General features: G+C 42.4%; 1 protein-coding gene across 3 annotated transcripts in view; it reads left to right on the forward strand.

The window, feature by feature from the left end:
- PLCH1 (phospholipase C eta 1) overlaps nucleotides 1–15,838 on the forward strand; it is a 783,092-nt gene that overhangs the window by 705,089 nt on the left and 62,165 nt on the right. Inside the window, exon 14 of one of the 3 annotated variants that reach the window (XM_069213309.1) lies at nucleotides 15,247–15,327. The exons of the other annotated variants lie outside the window; for them this stretch is intronic. Within the exon in view, the coding sequence (XP_069069410.1) occupies nucleotides 15,247–15,327 (81 nt within the window). The remainder of the gene's footprint in view (nucleotides 1–15,246; nucleotides 15,328–15,838) is intronic. 3 annotated transcript variants of the gene reach the window in all.

Consider the following 15,838-nt stretch of genomic DNA (forward strand, 5'->3'; position numbering starts at 1 on the left):
CAGAAAAGTAGACAGAATTCTGAATTCAGCAAGGGGTCGTTTGTGTAGATCCTACAAGGGTTTCATACAGAAAACAACAGCTGAAATAAAAAAATATTGAAATTGAGGTGAAAAAAACAGCAATTTTTCTCCACGTATTACTCTGTAACTTTTTCCTGCAATGTCAGATTGTTTAAAGCAATATACCGTTACGTCAGCTGGACTCTTCTGGTTGCGGGGATATATAGGGCTTGTAGGTTAATCAAGAATGTTAGGTACCCAGAGCCAATAAATGAGCTGCACCTTGCAATGGGTTTTCATTCTATACCGGGTATACAGCAATTCATTTGCTGAAATATAAAAAGTGAAAAATAGGTATCAAGAAAACCTTTGTATTTCCAAAAAGGCCACAAGATAAGGTGTTGAGAAGCAGTGGTTATTTGCACATCTCTGAATTCTGGGGTTCCCATACTAGCATGTGAATTAAAGGGCATTTCTCAAATAGATGTCTTTTTTACACACTGTCTTACATTTGGAAGAAAAAATGTAGAGAAAGACAAGGGACAATAACACATATTTTGCTATTCTGTGTTCCCCCAAGTCTCCTGATAAAAATGGTACCTCACTTGCATGGGTAGGCCTAGCGCCCGCGACAGGATATGCCCCAAAACACAACGTGGACACATCAAATTTTCAGAAAGAAAACAGAGCTGTTTTTTACAAAGTGCCTAGCTGTGGATTTTGGCCTCTAGCTTAGCCGGCACCTGGAGAAACCTAACAAACCTGCGCATTTTTGAAAACTAGACACCTAGGGGAATCCAAGATGGGGTTACTTGATGGGCTCGGACCAGGTTCTGTTATCCAGAATCCTTTGCAAACCTCACAAATTGACCAAAAAAACACTTTTTCCTGTCATTTCGGTGACAGAAAGTTCTGGAATCTGAGAGGAGCCACAAATTTCCTTCCACCCAGCGTTTCCCCAAGTCTCCCGATAAAAATGGTACCTCACTTGTGTGGGTAGGCCTAGCGCCCGCGACAGGATATACCCCAAAACACGACGTGGAGACATAACATTTTCAGAAAGAAAACAGAGCTGTTTTTTTTACAAAGTGCCTAGCTGTGGATTTTGGCCTCTAGCTCAGCCGGCACCTGGGGAAACCTAGCAAACCTGTGCATTTTTGAAAACTAGACACCTAGGGGAATCCAAGATGGGGTGACTTGTGGGGAACGGACCAGGTTCTGTTACCCAGAATCATTTGCAAACCTCAAAATTTGGCCCAAAAAACACTTTTTCCTGTCATTTCGGTGACAGAAAGTTCTGGAATCTGAGAGGAGCCACAAATTTCCTTCCACCCAGCGTTTCCCCAAGTCTCCCGATAAAAATGGTACCTCACTTGTGTGGGTAGGCCTAGCGCCCGCAACAGGATATGCCCCAAAACACAATGTGTTGACAGCACATTTTCAGAAAGAAAACAGAGCTGTTTTTTACAAAGTGCCTAGCTGTGGATTTTGGCCTCTAGCTCAGCCGGCACCTGGGGAAACCTAGCAAACCTGCACATTTTTTAAAACTAGACACCTAGGGGAATCCAAGATGGGGTGACTTGTGGGGCTCAGACCAGGTTCTGTTACCCAGAATCCTTTGCAAACCTCAAAATTCGGCCAAAAAAACCCTTTTTCCTGTCATTTCGGTGACAAAGTTCTGGAATCTGAGAGGAGCCACAAATTCCCTTCCACCCATCTTTTCCCCAAGTCTCCCGATAAAAATGGTACCTCATTTGTGTGGGTAGGCCTAGCGCCCGCAACAGGATATGCCCCAAAACACGACTTGGACACATCACATTTTCAGAAAGAAAACAGAGCTGTTTTTTACAAAGTGCCTTGCTGTGGATTTTGGCCTCTAGCTCAGCCGGCACCTGGGGAAACCTAGCAAACCTGCGCATTTTTGAAAACTAGACACCTAGGGGAATCCAAGATGGGGTGACTTGTGGGGCTCTGACCAGGTTCTGTTACCCAGAATCCTTTGCAAATCTCAAAATTTGGCCCAAAAAACACTTTTTCCTGTCATTTCGGTGACAGAAAGTTCTGGAATCTGAGAGGAGCCACAAATTTCCTTCCACCCAGCATTCCCCCAAGTCTCCCGATAAAAATGATACCTCACTTGTGTGGGTGGGCCAGGTGCCTGCAAACAGAAAAAGGCCAAAAACTTGTAGAGATTGAGGGGATAGCACAGCGAGTTGATAAGCACATATTCTTCTTTTATACATCTTTAGTCTGACTCTGCTTTGGGGACCCACACAAGTGAGGTGTTATTTTACTTGGGAGACTGAGGGGAACACTGGAATTTTGTGCTGGAGCGGTGATCGTTCAAAGAAAAGGCAGGAAAATATGCTTTTTTAAGCACATTTTGAGGTTTGCAGAGGAGTCTGGGTAAGAAATGTTGGGGGATCCACACAAGCCACACCTCCCTGGACTCCTTGGGGTGACTAGTTTAAAAAAAATGTCTGGATTTGGTAGGTTTCCCTAGATGAAGGCCGCACCCAGGACCAAAAACCTAGGTGCTCTTCCCCCCCAAACACAGGTAGTTTTGTAATATATCATTTTGATGTGTCCACATAAGTCTGTGATGTGCCAAACACTAAAATTGTGAAAAGAAAAGCAGTTAGGTTATGTGAAAAAGACCCCTCACCCACCAATCAAGTTGGTGGCATGCTTCATCATTGGGGTCCCACCTGAGACACCTAGCGTGTCACAAGAGTGCTGCGACACCTGATTACTGTGGAGCAGGTTTTGTCATTTTTAACCACACACACTGGTTGGATTTGGCACGAGGGTGAGTGATGGTTCAGCAGATCAAATTTTATTAACAAGAGATTTTCACAAAAGTGAAATGCACTGTTAATAACTGAAAGGCCAAAAAACTGAACCAATGACTCACAGCTCATGAGTTGTAAAGCCACGGCAAGGCACCAACCGCTTTACAGTCCATTCACACACCTTTCGTACATGACATGCACAAGACCATTCACGCCGCCAGCCACGGGCCCAGCACATTACAACACTCCCATCGACAGACAGCGCCACTCAAGGGCCCATCACTTTCATATGCCCACATGCCTGATACAGCAATCACACGGACTGATGTGTGTGGACTGGTGTTTGGCTGGCACCGCCAGCCAAGCGCCACCCCACGCACACCGCCAGCCAAGCGCCACCCCACGCACACCGCCAGCCAAGCGCCACCCCACACACACCGCCAGCCAAGTGCCACCCCATGCACACCGCCAGCCAAACGCCACCCCACGCACACCGCCAGCCAAGCGCCAACCCACGCACACCGCCAGCCAAGCGCCACCCCACACATACCATCCCTTTTTTTTTTTAAACAACAAAGAAACCACTAATCATAAATAAATACAAAACTACAAACACAAAAGCTCTAACTGAATACATGACTAATGCCAACCGTGAAGCTGAACATATAAAAATATAAAACAACAGTTTACGCTCACGGAATTTCCCAATAATTCTTCTGTGTGTGTTAGCTCCTGAAACAGCCACCCACACACAGCCCAGGCTTTGAAGGACAATCAGGGCAGTACATCCTAGTCTCCTTCCTGATACCTCTTCGAGCATAGACTCTACATCTCTTAGCAGGAAATTTTTTTTGGGCCGTGGGAGGAATGTGCTCAGCAAAGTGACGACCTTTCTATCTAGCCACATCCTCCACCACTGCTTCTCTAGGAACTCTTGCCTGTTCCAGCACAACAAGGCTAGCTATGATAGACTCCTGAAATTTCACAAATGTCATCCTTGACTCTGGAGAACTATCCTTGAACACAACAAAAGCATTAAAAGTTGCCAAGTGGAACAAGTGAACCGCTATTTTCTTATACCAAACATAAGACTTACGAGCAGAAGTGTAAGGTTCCAACCTCTGATCTACTCTATCAACACCACCCATGTGCTTATTATAGTCTAAGATGCACACAGGTTTGCGCACTTCGGCAACCTGACCCCAAACAGCCACAGGTGAAGTACTCTCATCATGGATGGTACTTAGCATGTATACATCCCTCTTGTCTACAAATTTCAGAGCTAGCAGCTCATCATTCCGCAAGGCACTGCACTGTCCCTTCTTAGGTTTTTTACAGTCAAGCTCTCTTGGATGGCCTTTCCGATTAGGGCGGATTGTGCCACAAGCAACAGTGTCCACTCTGAACAACTCCTTGAACAACTGAACTCCAGTGTAGAAGTTATCTACATATAAATGGTGACCTTTGTTAAACAGTCGTCTACCAAGTTCCCACACAGTTTTCTCACTAACTCCAAAAGTGGGTGGACAACCAGGGGGGTCAATATTGGAATCCCTACCAGTGTAGACCCGGAAATTATAAACATATACTGTACTATTTTCAGACAGCATATACAATTTAATTCCATACTGTGCCCTCTTGCTAGGAATGTACTGCCTAAAACCCAAACGACCCTTGAACAGGACCAGGCAACTGTGGCTGCTCCATGTTTGGTGCAACCCACGTGTCAGGTCTTCCAGTGGGAAGCCTTTCAGCTGCTGGCTCCTGCACCATCGGCACATCAGTGTCCTCCTCTAAAACAGGCCCTTCATCAGCACTGAGAGTGGCTTCATCATCAGATGATTCATCTCTGACAGAAAATTCACTTCCAGAATCCTGCACTTCCTCCTCTGCCTCAGATGCAGAGTCAGTCTCATATTCATGGTCAGAAGATGACTCAAAAAGCACACTAACAACCTGCTGAGCGGTCATCCTACGGCTAGCCATGATCCTTCCTACAAAAATTAACTGGACAAATACACCACCAACAACCAGCACTGTGTAAGATAAATAACAAAGTGTAGCTATATCACTAAGAGCTATAAACTCAAAAACTATACTGCTCACTTGCCTGAAAAAGCTTGACTCACCAGCAACTACTCTGCACCGCCACAGCAATCACCAATGATATCCCACTAAAAAGAGAAAAAAAAAAGCAAATTAGACATAAGACAACACAATAATCATTGTGCATAAATCTAAGGACAATTTCACACACAATCCTGCATTCAGTACACCACCTACAAACATGTCATTCATGCATGGCAACAATACTCACTTGGAGTAAATTTATTTACTTACCTAAAACATGCAACTACGCAAACTGCAGGACAACTACTGCCAAAACTGCAACAAGCCACAGCAAAGTCAGCAACAGCTTTGAACTAGAACAAAAAGGAGAAAAACTGTTATCATAAAAGCAAATACTTCGCCAGTTGACAAACACCCCGCCAACAACCATTTTTGCATTTTCCCTCGTGTCGAGTGTTCTCTGCTTGGGGGGAAGATGGGCCTAAAAAAAAATAGGCCAATATACCCCCAAGGGGGTGAGAAATGCCATAGAATATATTGCCCCCTTTGGGGGTGACCCTTGTCCAAGGGGCCAACCCCCCCACACAAAGCACACACATGATCCCTGGTGCTAAGTGGATTCTGTCACCGCCTAACAAAAAAAAGAATTTGGCGGATCTGACCCCAAGGGGGGGGCAGAACTGCCCAATAGTGCTTTTTGGCCCTTGGGGGCACCCCCCCAACACAAAAAAAAAACAAAAGAAATAAAAATAAAATCCCGGCATCTTCATGGTTTCTGCCCCCCCCGCCGGAAAGAAGGGCCTACAAAAAATAGGCCAATCTGCCCCCAAGGGGGGGGGGCAGAAAACACCCAGATTACATTGCCCCTTTGGGGGGCGACCCTTGCCCAAGGGGATACCCCCCACACAAAGCACACACACACACATGCATTATCCCTGGTGCTTTTCTTGGGGGCAGATCGGCCTAAAAATAAGGCCAATCTGCCCCCAAGGGGGGCAGAAATGGCTATAAATACATTGGCTCCCCCCAGGGGGGAGCGACCCTTGCCCAAGGGGCCACACCCCCACACAAAGCACACACACACACATATAGTATCCCTGGCGCTATGGGGATTCTGCCCTCCTTGGGGGCAGAAAGGCCTAAAAAAAATATGCCTATCTGCCCCCATGGGGGGCAGAACGGCCCAATAATACAATGGCCCCCAGGGGGCGACCCTTGCCCAAGGGGCCGGCCCCCAACACAAAAAAAAACAATAACATCCCTGGTGTCTAGTGGCTTTCTTCCTCCCTTGGGGGCAGATTGGCCTAAAAATAAGGCCAATCTGCCCCCAAGGGGGGCAGAAATGATGAAAAATACATTGGCCCCCAAAGGGGAGCGACCCTTGCCCAAGGGGTCGCTCCCCCACACTAAAAACTCACACACACATACAGAAATCCCTGGTGTCTAGTGGGCATTCCTGCTGCCCGATCACATCGCGATTGGGCAGCAGGAATGCTCAAAGAGGCATCGAGGAAAAGGAAAACCCTTTCCTTTCCCTCGATGCCTCTTTCAGAGGCATCCCCCCCCCCGCACGAAGCTGAAAAACTCACCTTCTCCTTAGACGCGCTGGAAGCAAATGGCTTCCAACGCGTCTTTCAACCTTTCATGATATCAGCGCACAATCATGATGGGGGGGCGGAGTGGGTGGGGGTGAAAGGGGAAGGGATTCCTCTTTCAGCCCTGGCCTGGGGGGGTGGGGGGCGGCCTTCGGGGGGATCGCTAGTGCTTCCCCCGAGGGCCAGTCCCAGGACGTAATAGTTACGTCCATGGCGCCACACTGGCACTGCCATGGATGTAACCATTACATCCATGGCGACAAAGGGGTTAATAAATGCAGATGCTAAACTGTATGATAAAAATTCTTGCGACCAGAATGAGGAAAGTAATTAGCGGACTTGTCACCCCATGGCAGCATGGGTTTATCCCTGGGCGGGGGGACTGCTGATCATGTGAGGTGGCTTATTGCCATGTTGAATGCTTCCCAGTTCATGGCTCCCCCCCGCCCATGTCATTAATTTTGTTAGACGCTGAAAAAGCCTTCAATAGGGTGTGCTGGAATATCTTTGGGCAGTGCTTTTTAAAGCTAATATAGGTCCTGGCTTTATTAAGGCTATGCAGGGTTTATATCGGAAACCCATGGCGCGTATTCAATCGGCTGAGGCAGCCTCCGACCCTAATTTTATTGCAAGGGGTACTAGACAGGGCTGTCCCTGCTCGCCTTTATTTTTTGCACTCTATATTGATCCATGGCTAAAACCAGGAAAGAGCTGCACCGTATGAATAATCTACACCCAACGATTATTGGGCAATGTAATCTTATTAAAATGCTTTTTTTTACCTAGGGTTTTATACTTTTTTCGTACCATCCCATTGGAAATTCATAAGAATTGGTTTAAAAATATTGAGAATTTAGCAAACAGCTTCATATGGTCTTTTGCCAAAACACGGCGGGCATATAAGTATCTAACGCTCCCAAGAAACAAAGGGGGGTGGGCTGCTCCTAACTTTCTTTTTTATTATTCGGCAACCGCTTTGCAATATATTCAACCGTTAATTACTCCAGATTCTGGTAACAGAGGTGTTGGGGAAATTTGTCCTTATATTTATAATATGATTTGGGGAAGTCATGCCAACGCAGCCTTTATGAGAATTGTTGAGCCTAGCTATTTTAAAAAGTTAAGTTCAAGACCGTCTGGGCGGCATTTAATGTGTGGTCCAGTATCAAAACTCAAATGGGAATAAAACAGATTTACTTTTATACCCCGATTTTGAACTCACCCATACTCCCAGACATCTTTAAGGTGTGTTCGGTGTTCTGGGGATTTTTATGTGGATACCCATCTTAAATCTTTCGAGGAATTGACAAACGATTTCAAGCTTGACAGTAAAGACTTTTTCAAATTCCTACAAATTAGGGATTTTTTTGTTGACAACCTCTACCTCCGTATGTGGCTCTTTGGGGGACAGACTCCCTATTCTCGAGGTTTTACATAAGCCTACAAAATGGCGGGTTCGGATGTTATATCCTCTTTTTTTGGATTTACTGCCAGATGATCTGTGCAATCATGCTGAAAGGTGGACCCTGAGTACTGGGGCCTCTGAAGCCTTATTTTTGGCCTCTTTAGGTATGGCTCAGAGTTTGTTGTTTGCGGCTGGTCCCCAAGCACATTATAAAACAGTATTCCATTTATATTATACCCCTGCTAAGTTAGCTAAATGGGGCACCTCGAGGGGGATGGTATGCCCCTGCTGCAAAAGTGAAGCGGCAGACTTAGTCCATATGTTTTTTTAGCTGTTGTAGATTACATTAATTTTTTGTCGATATGACTAAGATTTTGTCCAGGATTAATCATCATAATGTTGTGATTATGCCTCAACTTGTACTGTTAGGAATCAATGGAGCTGTGTACCCGGATCAGCCACTGAGGTTTTTGTTCTTAGCTATGTCAGTGGCCCGCTGTTGTATTACATCTGATTGGCTGGAATTGATGCCACCAACCTTTAATCATTGGTTGCCTCGGCTGTGCTCAATGTTTTATCTCAAGATGTGTTCCTATTCGCTTAAGGGCCCTACTCATAGATAGTTTGGTAACTCAGTCTGGGCTCTGCTTGCAAAGTGGCTTGCTGATAACTGAGCACTGATTGCAGGGGATCTGTACTAGGCTCAATTAACTCTGGCAGTTTATCTGCACTTTATTCCCTTTTTTATCATTTTTTTTAGGATTATTTCAACAAATCTAATTTATAAATGCTGTTTGTTCTATATGGATGAGATAATGTGCATGTATTTATATGTATTTATATGCCTTCTATCTGTATTGTTCTTTTCCTCTGCTGTGCATTTTCAATAAAATAAAAAAATAAAAAAAACACACACATTAATTAACTCACACATTTAATGGCCCCTACACATCGGCCTATCCAACAGAAAACCCCTCATGATGTTTGCACTGCAATGATGTGGCGTGGGAAAATGTGTAGTCCAAGGTATTGACCAGTGAGGTGTACAGAAGTAAAGTCAAATAATTTGCCAGAGGTTTAGCTTTCCAAATATTGGGACTCTTTTTTTACATTATGACTTTTGTTAAATGCAACTGATTGAAGTTGGATGATTATTCATTTCATAAAGACAACTTGTATCACTTTACCTCCATTTGCCCAAAATATCCACATAATCTCAGCTTGTGGGGCTTCCTCTGACTCTAAATGAAAATTCAAATGTGAAATTACCTTTGAGGTGAAATACCCAACTGAGACGTAGCAGTGCTGTTATGGGTAATTAATTTAAAATTATCCTATTAAGAATACATTTATTTATGATGGTTACTATTGCTAGGAAATGCTTGTGAATGAAATGCATCCTAATTTCATAATTGTTTAGCACATTCCAGGGGTTGCACCAGGCAGAGATTCATGCTTCTTAGACCTCTGTCCGGAATCTCTGATCTAGAATCACCATTTTCAGCAGTACATTCAGAATAATAGAGAATATCAGAACCATGTTGAAAATAGATACTTATGCTCTTTATATTATTTATTCTGGCATTTATCCCACTACTTTTCACATAGTAATACATTTATATTGCATGTGTGCATATTTCAATGAAAATTCGGGTTACCAGGCCATAGTTTTAATTGTGTTGATAATAAATCAACATTGCTTTGATTACTGTTTGGTGGTGCAGCCTTAGGGAACATGTTTTATCACTGACTTTATCTTTTTTCCATCACAACTTTTTTTTATTGAAATGTTTATTTAATTGAAAAAGATTTGTCAAGTATTTTCACGAAAACTGATAATAAATTTGCTGTACATCTGTACTGTGGTCATGTAATGTAAATTTGTTAATGTATTTGTCTGTCTGTTTTTAAGTAATACATTTTGCTGTTTTGTACAGTTTGTCTCCTCCCCCCAAAATCCAGACACAGGTAAGAATGATACCATGATGGGTAGCTCTACATAAAGGAAACAGAGATTGTCAACCAGCCTCCCATATATGTCAGTTATTCACAATTTTCATCTATCACTCTTCCTGGGTTTTCTCTTTCCTCCTTAGTGCTGCAGCAGTAGATCCTCTTTTTGAAGCAAGTAATGGGCGTAAGATGTGTAATGTCTTACTGCATTTTCCTTCTTCTTTGCTAGCCCTTAGCTTCAGTACACTTGAAATCAAGCAAAAGGAATGTGAGGCATTCTGCTTTGTAGTGACCGATAGAACTATTTTGAGAAAGATATACCATATCTTTGTGGAAATATATTTGATATCCGGTGTCGTTGTTTTTTGTGTACCACATAGTCTAAGTGTTTTCTTCGATATAGACATTTAAATGTCATTCTATATTTAGAAGAATTCTAACGAGATACAGCTACAGGAACAGAGGAAATTCAGTTGGTAAATGTAGACCTGAAGATAGATTATTTTATTCCCCTATTGTCTGGTGCATTGTAACACGAAATTCTGGCTCCTAGTCTGTTTTCACCTTAGAATCACAGGTTTTGCTCTGCAATCTTAATTTATTTTCTCTCACCTCCCACACTTTTTTCCTTTAAGGACTACAGTCCAGCAGTAACTTTTTGTCTTCATTTTCACTAGTATTGTTAAAGTGCCTGAAACAAAGCCAATCTTCTCAGCCCTTTGGCCAACCAGCACAAGATATATATAAACTCAAAGATTTGAAAACCTGGATGCCTATAGCATATCTTCAACAGTACTGATGAATGCATCAAACCTTTTTTAATTACAAAAAACATCGTACATTGAATCATAAAGAAAATTGATAATCCGGTGTATCTTAGAAATTATTTCTGGCTTATTTGAAGGCGCTACCTGATGTTCTGGAACCACTTACTTTTCCAAACAGAAATACATATGTTGGAGAAATCTTTTGCCCTCCTTTCTCTTCCAGAATATAATGACTAACATTGGGTTCGTTTCCAGAATATCACCTTTGCAGAAGGCTGTTGAATAGAAATGCTGATGATATTTCATGGCATAACTCTTTTCTGAAGAAACGTGACCTACAACAGTACTATGTGGGTTTATCACCCTACATCATGCTTATTTAAAGTGAGCACTGCACCCATACTACAGCACACATGCATTTTGTTTACTAAATCCTATAGGAAACTTAGGAGTCTTGCTTCCTAAAAAGTTAGGTTGCCCCAGAGTTTTCTGTACTATGACTGTATTGAGTCAACCACAGTCCCCTACTTATATATCCCGACTATAATTCTTGAGTTCATTGGAAACCCTTTTTTATACACAGTTTTTTAAAAGGTGAACTAATTCTCTCACAGTGTTTATTTGCTTTATTCCAAGGTTACCATTATTATTGAAAATATAATCATTTTATTGATATCAGAGGTGTACTGTGCAGCAATAGTATTGTTGTAAGTGACTAATTCTGTACACTACTTTGTTAAACTGGACCATGCTAAACATACTGAAATAGGGAGTGGAGTTAAGGAGATGAAATCAGATCAAGTTTTTTTATAGTTATGAAATAATCAAATAATTGTTGACACAGGCAACTTGCCTGTTGCTAGAACAAAGACTGTCCCCACTACAGGCACATGCCTTTCCCCTAATATCCAACAGTACACAAAACACCTGCTAGGAAAAAAAGCCTTCTGGTTCTGCAGCTGCTCCACTTGCTTTCGCTGGGAAGGGTTGTATTAAAAGAAGTATAATTCAAAAAACACAAATGAGTAGAACCATAGTGGCTGGCTGCACACCTCACCAATTGTACGTTACTTTACACAGAGGGAAGAAACAAATCTAAATCGTCCCTGTGAAGGTGAGGCATAAAGACAGTACTCAAAACCTTTCTCATAGAAAAACATTGAGAGCAAAAATCAAGTTGTGGCGAGCGAGAGAAGAGGGGTTCAAAAGGTGGTCCTCCAGTCAAAAGAAGCCATGGAAGTAAGTCCATATTACTACTAGTACCTAACCCCCTTTAGTAAAAACCTCATATACATACAGTATTAAAATTACGAGGCGCCTAGAGTCATGCCATCTAGTGAGGTTCAGTCTGTTTGCCATAGGCAGACAATGTAATTAGATAGAGCTTCTGTTGCTCAATGTTCTAATTTAAAACTATTTTTTCTTGGTATGGGCAACTTTATGTTCTATTTGACGTCCTACTCCTGAGGCAGTAATTTACGCTTAGTCAAGTGAGCAGCCAACCACTATGGTTCTACTCATTTGGGATTTTTGAACAAGACTCCTTTTAATATACTCCTGCCAGTTCCTACTTTTCTTCTAGATTGATACGTCTGTCCTGAAGACGACCCTGATAAATTACTCCTTTAAGGTCAAAATGTCAGCTATCAAGTCTTATCAATACACATGGAGAGAATATGTGGGAGAAAGGGATTTTGAAGGGAACACAACCGTACTCAACTCCCTATATAACTGAAAACACACAAATGGAGTACGGGGTTCTTCTATTGCATCGAGGGGTAGACACCTGGTGCACCAATTGTGCCCTAGGTTCCTCGTGGTCCTCTAATGGAGGAAGGGGGTCAGTGTGAAGTGGGAAAGCAGTGGGACTGGAGAAAAAGGGGGGGAATTTCCTTTACGGACTAGGTGGTCTCACACACTATATAGTGTCATGCTTAATCATATGACCACCTAGCCCCACCCAGGTAGGACAGTGCCACCTGGGCGGACTCCACCTCGCTGTTAAAAGAACAGGAGGGAGTGCGTAAATCAATTCTAGGTCTGGAAAGATCGGGATCCAGCTAATCTAGGGAATAAAAACACCTAAACAGATACCTGTGTGAATTGTTTAAAAGTAGGGTCTGTTTGGTGTGGTTAAAAGCGTAGATTGGGACACCTCTGTGAGAGCAAGGACTCACAGGGTTTAAATCTAAAGAGTGATAGCCGACATGTTCTGCCCTCAGTGGTGAGCATAGGAAGGTCTCAGGGCATTCATCAGGGCAAAGGATCCCTAAGACTCACACTAGGAGTATAAGAAAACACTGTCCGGTAGGTAAAAGTTCTAGAAAAGAAAATGGCCTACCTTGCCAAGGAACTACCTTGAGGAGGCCTGTAAGGTATGAAACAGATAGACAATGAAGGCAATAATGTGACACAGCACTACACAGCAAACCAACAGCACACGTGAAACAAATGCTCATGCATGGAACAATTACACTCAATAAGGGCAATAACCATGCACATGTAACATCATAGATAATAATGCTATGAGGGGTAAGTGGAAAAATTCTTACCCTATCCCTAGAGGCTATTGGCCTCTGGTGTCCAGGCGGGCGAGTGTCCCCTTATAGTCAGGCACTAAGGTTCAAAAGAAGGGTAGATAAAGAGGGGCATAAAAAGAAGATACACAGTAGTATATAGAGAGGGAATGAGAGGCCTCTAGTATCCAAAGGAGAGGGCTGGTTGCAAAATGTCAACCTGAAATTGGTACAAGTAATAATAGCGCGTTAGCTAAGGTGCAAAAAAAAGGAAGAAAAGGAAAAGACAAATAAGAAGATAAGGAGTGCAGAAGAATCTTATCTGTGTGTCCAGGGCGTAGCTCAATCACTCACTGCATCAAAGAGGGCGCTCGCTGTGTGCCTATACCGTCCTCTCCCTGAACCGCTTGGATAAAGTGGTCAGGGAGAGACGGGCCTATATGGTAGAAAGCCGCCTCCCAGTAGGACAATTCCTATGACTACGACGGAACTTCTCGACTATAGCAGACTACCGCAAGCATGCTGACAAACTAGCCACTAAATTACAAGCAACGGATTACCCCACACACCTGGTTAGTAGGGCCCGCAAAAGTGCACGCAATAACAACAGGGACCAGTTACTGCAGCCCCGAGCAGTGAAACCAGACATACAACAGATTGTGTGTGTCACGACCTTTAGCCCTCTACCCAACAGGATCCAGAAGATCATCAAAGAGGATTGGAAGATCCTCACGTCTGGTGGCTTACCATTCCGGCAGCCATTACATGCCTATAAGAGAGCATCCAACATACGGGATATGGTGGTACACACAAGACCTAAAGAAAGATCCCATCCCAGACAGACTACACTCTGGCACCTACCACCCCCAGCAGGCCATTACCCTTGTGGCAACTGTAGTGTATGCCTACTAAGCACTTCTGGTTCTACACAATTTGCTTTGTAATTTTGATCCCAATTTATGTGGTGCTAAGGGGACCTCTTCCCCTTTATGAATACATTGCATTCCACCTCGGGAGTCAATACGTTTTTAAACGTTTTGCGACCGAATTACGGTCACCAAACTTTGACATACATCTCATACCAATTTAGTCACCCACAAAATGGCCCTTTCACATAACGAGCCAGTGTGCCACTGCCATTCCATTTTAGTAGTTTGTTAAAGTTTGTACACTCGGAAAATCAGATTAGGTCATTTAAAAAAAAAGCATTTTTTAAATCATAAACACAGAATCAGAGTGTTTGTGACCAATACAATTCTTAGTACATCCTGCCATAAGTTATTATTCAAATATATTTATTGTTGAGTAGAAGAACAATGGAGAAAGCTACAAATAAAAGGAAACAGACTTCGTTCTTAAACACTGCCCAAACCCATTTTCTGTTTCTTTAAAGCTATCAGTTTTACAGTCTTTTTAATAGAGGCAATGTTGATAAGAATTCTAAAGCTAACTTACTTTATGGTACTCACACACTTCTGTCTTTCTGGATAATTTAGGGTGTTCTCTGTTTTCTGTGGTTGTTTCTCTTAGCCCTTACTTTGCCTTCTGCTTTTATGGTCTGGGTTTCTGCACTAAGTTATTTAAGCATAGTGTTGCCAAATTGTGTGCTATGCATGCATAATACAACTATGTTATATTATGCTAAATGGCAACTGTCTTGGGTTTCTGCATTAGTAACAAAAACATGAGAATGAAGTAGAAAAACATCATTTGCTTTTCAGGATAACACTAGATTTTTACAACCTTAGCCAGTTTAAGCATTCTATAATAAACTTGTATAACCTGCCTTTTTTGGAGTTGAAAGTAGGTTTAAATAATGTGGGTTACCCACACATGCTAATCTTGTAATGAAAAAAGAAAATTGCTAAACTCAAAACGTTTGGATGATGTTAGCTGAGGAGCTCTTACGCTGTTTTTCTTCTTTAGTGTATGGTATCCTTCTTACTTCTATGGATTGTTGTGGAGCACGTCCAAACCTCAATTCATATGTGAGGTGCTGTTTTATGTGTTTCTTCTGTCCGCTACTTACTTCCCTGACTTCTTTTTCTTTTCTGTCTTTTGATGTTGTGGTGATGTAATAGAAAGGGCTGCTTCTGTAGTAAGAGGGGGAGGATGCTTGACAGTGTTTGACAGTGTTAATTCCTGTAGGTGGCACCAAACCACATATGGCATTTTACTTACTTGTGCCTGGATTGGTGGAGGAGACGACTTTGAAAATCATCATTACCGGTAAGAACATTATGGTTAAATACCTCTGTTTTCATAATTTTTTGTAACAATCATTTCATCCCTGAATCTGTAACATTGTCTTATATTTAACATTTAATTATTGCTACTGTCTAAAATCTCAATGGTAAGATTGAAGGACTACAATGGTGTAAATAACCCATATTTTTGCCTATCCTTTAATTTATGCATATTTTAAAGTTTGTGTTTGATATTTGAGATTGTATGTTACTGAGCCAGTCTTTCTCTGAACAGCCAGTGGTTCCTTTGCTTGATCCCCTAATACAGAGGCTCCTGATTTGGCAAGATAAACTGGTTAGAACGGTGCCTTACTTTTGTTCTTTAGGTTAGGCAAATATTGCTACAAGTTGTATTTTAGCCTTGCTTTCCACTAATGGATGAATCTAATTCATCTGTTATGTGTGGAGGAAAGGATCTGGGACATGATTGAACTTCTTATACCATGCCAATAACACAAATAAATGTGGTGCCTATCACAGTCCAGATTTTAAAA

The sequence above is a fragment of the Pleurodeles waltl genome, chromosome 11 (assembly GCF_031143425.1).
Source record: "Pleurodeles waltl isolate 20211129_DDA chromosome 11, aPleWal1.hap1.20221129, whole genome shotgun sequence".
In the NCBI taxonomy this organism is placed as follows: domain Eukaryota; kingdom Metazoa; phylum Chordata; class Amphibia; order Caudata; family Salamandridae; genus Pleurodeles; species Pleurodeles waltl.